Source organism: Pistacia vera, unplaced genomic scaffold, assembly GCF_008641045.1.
Source record: "Pistacia vera cultivar Batoury unplaced genomic scaffold, PisVer_v2 Contig359, whole genome shotgun sequence".
NCBI lineage: Eukaryota > Viridiplantae > Streptophyta > Magnoliopsida > Sapindales > Anacardiaceae > Pistacia > Pistacia vera.
Window position 1 is genome coordinate 404,243 of NW_022196178.1, and position 5,716 is coordinate 409,958.

At 33.7% G+C, this 5,716-nt stretch overlaps 1 protein-coding gene across 1 annotated transcript; it reads right to left on the reverse strand.

Annotated features, from left to right (window-relative positions):
• Window positions 1–551: 551 nt before the first annotated feature.
• LOC116139787 (UDP-galactose transporter 1) lies at window positions 552–4,067 on the reverse strand. Its single transcript, XM_031425442.1, has 5 exons — window positions 3,573–4,067; window positions 2,471–2,720; window positions 2,157–2,364; window positions 1,390–1,621; window positions 552–949 (listed from the first exon to the last, which is right to left on the reverse strand). Exons 1-5 carry the CDS (start codon window positions 3,678–3,680, stop codon window positions 725–727), a joined length of 1,023 nt encoding a protein of 340 aa, XP_031281302.1. The 5' UTR covers window positions 3,681–4,067; the 3' UTR covers window positions 552–724.
• Window positions 4,068–5,716: the final 1,649 nt, after the last annotated feature.

A 5,716-nucleotide genomic window follows, 5' to 3' on the forward strand; every position in this document is an offset into this window, starting at 1 on the left:
AGTGGATTGTGTTCATACTTAAATATTTAGTGTAAATGCAGACAAGAAATGCTTATTCTGGAACTTACTGTTTTTGCTCAAATTTATTTCTAAACTTTCTGCCTCTCTTATTTCTGTTCCCTTTTGTAAGTCTTAATTAAGGCTATAATTAATTTATTTTATTATTTTATCAACTATAAAAAAAAGTAACCTGTTATAGACCACAATAATCTCATGCTTAGTTTTTATTTTGGTTAATTGTAATAAATGTATCATTATTTAAATTTTCTTTTATAATTTAAGAAAAGCAAAAAAAGTACATTGAAATCAATTTATTATCTTCCTACCAAATAAAACTCAAGGCTCCACATATTCATCACATTTAGTGAAACAGCCCTCAGCTTTTCTCCTTTAACTTGGACATTAGGCCTTCAGGTGCTGCAATTTGATAGAGAGGTTGAACTTGAGCTTATGTTATAAAAATATTAGCCTGCTACTTTCACGACATCGGAAAAATTGGAGGCGGCAATGGCAAATGCGAAGTTCTTGCACATTAAATCTCAAGAACCTCATTTTTTTTTTTTTTTTCTATTTCTGAGCAAGAAAAAAATATATAGTAAAAATTCTCAGGTGATCTGGTGTATGGTCAAACATACAAAGCTGTGGTGTTTGGTTTTCTGAATTTTCTGTGTCATGTAATACCCCATTTCCATCAGCTGAGAACCTCATGTATGCCCTCTTAAAACTAGACCTTATCATCTAATTTATCATTTACAAGGGGAAGTAGTTCCATCCTATTCCTTGGCGTTCGGGGTGTACGTGGTGTTCCGGGTGGTGGCTGCTGAGCAATCAAGTGTCTCACATATCCATAGAACGTACATCCAACAAGCGTAATAGCACATCCAACAGCATTCAAACCTGATATCGGATTCCTGAATATCAACCAGGAAATCAAGACGGCAACTGCAACCTGTACAGAAATAAGCATTACAGAATTAAGAAATACTCAGTGTGAAACATCATAATCAGCTATCACAACATTAAATCTTGTTTGCATCATACTACAAGCACATCTGCACATGTACTTAATGCTATCCCACAACTTATAGGTTTCAATAGAATAATGTAGGGAAATAAAGAAAGCAAGAAAGTCAATGCAATGTGAAGAATAGTTAGAAACATGCTGAAAGATTAAAGAATTCTGCAGGTAAACAAGGAATATAAGCAAGTTTGGGAAATGAAACTTATTAATGGTGATTTATATGTATGCCTACCTACGGGGTAGGATAATTTTTTAGAACTAAAGTAATCAGAAACGCTACCCCACAATTACTGAGAGGTTATACTTATTAAGCAATGAATCAGTAAATCAAAAACTATGAAGGATCACATCCTTCCCATTCATCTCACCTTAAGATTTCCGGCAACATTAAATGTGACGGCAGTTGTGGAGTGAATCACGTAAAAGATGGAGAAATTAAGACAGAATGCCAACACCCCAGAGCTGAAAATTATGAGGAGAGAAGACCAAGGTGCTGGGTGGGCGTTAAGCCAATCCAAAACCCCATTACCTTCAAGTAACAATGCTGGAATTCCCAAGATCATAGTAGCAAATGGTGCCATGTAGTACACTGTGTTTATGCTTAAGTGGTTCAAAAAAAAGAGAAGGAATAAAAGAAATCAGTATAAATTGTTCAATGATAAACATGACAGAGAGCTTTACGCAAGCACAATTCCAAAATAGAATGATCTCAGATAACCATTTCCAATAATCGGCAATTGCATAGCTGTCTTAAGTATCAAACAGAATCTAAGCAAGCACCGGAAACAAAGATGTATGATTTCTACACAAATAAGGCTATATTTTAAAAATTCTTTATTTCATTATACTTCCTCCTAATTCTACCTATTTTAAATTTCCTCCAGATTAAAATTGGCTTCCCTCATCTTCATTAAACTTACTCCTAAGTGTACCTATATTTAATAGTGAATATTCGGCAGATGATACAGTCCACGATCACACAAACAATAATACAGTCTGATAAAAATAATAGGGGCTAGAAAAACTTGATCTAAACAAAATGAAAAAATTCAAGGGAGGCTTCTCCCAGGCAGCAAAGAAAATAGAAGAATGAAAAGGAACAAACTTTTATGAAAGCAGAAGATAAAGGCACTACCTGTCAAACTTGTATCCATGAAGCAGAGACTCTGCAAGGATAGTCTTTGTAGATGTAGCCAAACATCCAAATAATGCAGCACAAAATCCAAACATATTAAAACTCAGCTCTGTGACGGATGTGAGAAGTATTCCTCCAACTATGGGTACCAAAGAAGCCCAGATTCGCCAGTCAAAGTACTTTCTCCAAACCATCCACTGCAAAACAACTGCAAAATCCAACAGATAAGGAACTATTACTAAGCAATCACATGAAATTTACTAGAATGCATAGAAGAAAGATAATAACTCATGATACCAATTTTAGAATCAGACCTGTAGTTGCCGGAGTGAACGACTTAATTGTCTGCATAAAAGAAACCGGAATGTAGCGTAAACTCACATTCCCAAGCACAATGTTGATACAAAACACAAATGACATGGGAAATATCCTTCTCCATCTATCTTCAGGGTCAACTGTTATCAAGGGTTTAAGTTTCAGCACCTTGATTACTGTATATGCTCCAATGGACGAGCATATGAAGTGAACACATGACACTGTTAGAGGAAATTTGAAGTCCAATTTCTGTAAAAGAACCAAATGGAGAAAAAAGATATCGTCAAATTAACGCAGGTCCAACAAATTTTACACATAATAAGCAATCCCCTTCCCTAACTATCAACATTTTTAAGCTATAGTTTAGATCTGAAATTCTCTCGAAGATAAATTGCTCATAAGCGAACAAAATAAACAGCCTATCCATAAGCTGTTATCTTCCATATACAGAAAAGTGATTTTCGGGAGAAGATCCCATGTGCAAATGTGAAAGAAATTCAACAATAAAAAAAAAAAAAAAAAAAAATTAACTACAAACGGATCAACTGATGTTTCATGGTTTTTCAGTAGATTAATGAGCTTTGATAACATACCTACAAGAACTCAAAGCAGCAATAGAAAGGAAACAATATTTTCCTCTATGGATCCAAACAGACAGACTGTGTTTGGTCGCATGCAGTTAATGCTTTGGCGTCATAAATTGAGAGGAAATGGAAACGCCATCCCTCATTTAAAATAAAAAAAACAAAAAAAAAAAAAAAACAAGAGAATCATAACAGCCAATCCCAATGAATTCAAATTCCGTGCAGCCAAACACAACCTTAGATCAATTACCAAACTTAGAAATCAAAGCCAACAAAAAAAGGAACTCAAACATGATGATCAACACACACCAAAAATTAAGCTAACCCCTAAAAAAAAAATCAAGATCACCGTACAATAACAAGATAAAACTTGGGAATTGAGAATTACAGCAAAATCAATCTGACGCACGAAGCAAACTCCACACCTGAAGAAAATTAAACCGACTCGGTTGAGCCGGCGCCTCCCAATTTAAAAGAACTCACACAAAATTACACATAGAGAGACGGAAAAACAAACCTGAAAGATCCACTTGTTCATGATAATCACGGTAACGTTGAAAGCCCACCATTGAAGAATGGCCGACAGAGATCTGAACATACTCCACTGACACAAACCCTCCTCCATACCTCTCTCAAACTCAAAACGCAGAAACCAGATCAACCCAGAAATCAAAATATCAGGGTAAATGTAAGTAGGAGCAGCTACAGGCAAAGCTGCTGCCAATAATAACTTAATAAGCAAGAGGGAGACAGAAGAGTGAACAATTGTGTAAATAGAGAGACGAATATATAAATAGATATTAAACGAAGGTGAATTTTAATTAATTAATTTAACTTAATTAGAATAATTGACACTGATTTCTATTTACGAAAAAAAATTAGAAACCCTAATTAAATACGCAAAGAAGAATTAAAGAGGGGCTGGCTCCACTGTAACGGTTTAGGCAAACCGCCTTCTTCCACGTGATTTGTATTTGTTTGTTGTTAGTCTCCCCTCAATTCCAAATCCAAAAGTCCCCCTCTGTCTCTGTGTTTTGGACAATTACGTTTAACAAACAGTAGCTTTTTGTTTGTGAGTTAAATCAAATCAAGGCCGCGCTTGGCTTGGGCCGGATTAAGACTTTACATCGTTAGAAACGTTTCCAAAAGCATTTCTTTCCTATAAATAATTTTAATCTTATTATTATTATAATTCCACTCATATTAAATTTATTAGATTGAAGACATATATCATGGATTGAAAGGGCAACCAGAAATGTTTATAGTTTAACCCAAGGACGTTAACAAATTTTTATTTTTATTTTTAATTGGGTGCATAAATAATTAAATGGGACCCCTGAAGAGGAGAGGAAAATTCTGCTTCTCCGAGGTATTTGGGAAGGATGGGGTCAGATAAATCGCAGCCATTCATGAATGTAGCAATTTTATAACATTGATCGTTGACTAGAATTTTCTACAAATCCGATGGCTGGGAAAGGTCAGTATGGACCGGCCTAATTTTATAAGAGTGTACAAAACTCATCGCTGTGAGCGTTAGTTCTGTCTGTACCATGTATCATGGTAGCCAGATTCAGAATCGGAATCGGAAGGTTTTTTTTATTGGTGTCATCAGTTATGTTTTATCTTCTCCCCATTAAAGTAGAGATTTTGTATAGGTTTTATTAGTTGGGTTTATTAGAGATGATGATAATATATAAAATTAAATGTATGTAGTTATATTTGGTGAAGGGTTTAAATAGTGTCCTTAATGGTCTATTTAAATAGATGAATGATATTAAGATGACTTTTCAACTCTCTATTAAGAAAGAGTTAGGTAAACCGTGAATGAAGGGTTGCTTTTGAAGCCTTTTTTTTTTTTTTTAAAATCAAAAAATATTTAACTGTGCGTTAAAGTAATTAACAGTATAGAAAGAGTAATCATTTTTAGTACAATTACTCTGAAGCTTCTTGGAAGAAGCTATGTACAGTTTAGTCTCCCATTTAGCACAAAATAATATGCCAAAAATATGCTTTTCCCACTGATGCACTTAAAGACAAAACCTTTTAACATTTATTTACACAAAAAAATAAACTGTTTAGAGAAATTTAAATCAATTCAGTAGTTGCAATTTAAAGGATAGGCTTATAATATAATTTTTAAAAAGAAATAAAAACGTTTTATGTTAATATATGTGGAGCATGATTGTTGAAACTGTTTTTTGACTTTTTTCTTAATAATTGAAGAAGGTATTTTCCATTAAGATAAAAGAATTATTTGTTTTTGATAAATCAGTTTTAAATCAATGTTTTCCATAATATAATTAACATAGACTTTTGTGCCTCTCACGTATATAAATATTTTTTCTTGCGTAACCTTCCTTCCATAAATCAAAACGTAGAATGCATGACACTGAATTGAAGCAAAAAAATAAAATAAAAAAATATGCAGTAAACATCTGATATGATAATGTACGCAGTAAGTTAAGCTTAAAATGATAAAACTGTTAATCCTACAGGGATAGGCAGCGGCGGATCCAAACAAATTTTGTAGGATAGACCAAAATAAAAACTAATTACATATTAATATTTTTGTTAGAGTGGGCCGAAATCTAAAAATTATGTATATTAATATTTAAAAAAAATAAATTTAGGGTGGGCCATGGGCTGGATCCGCCCCTAGGG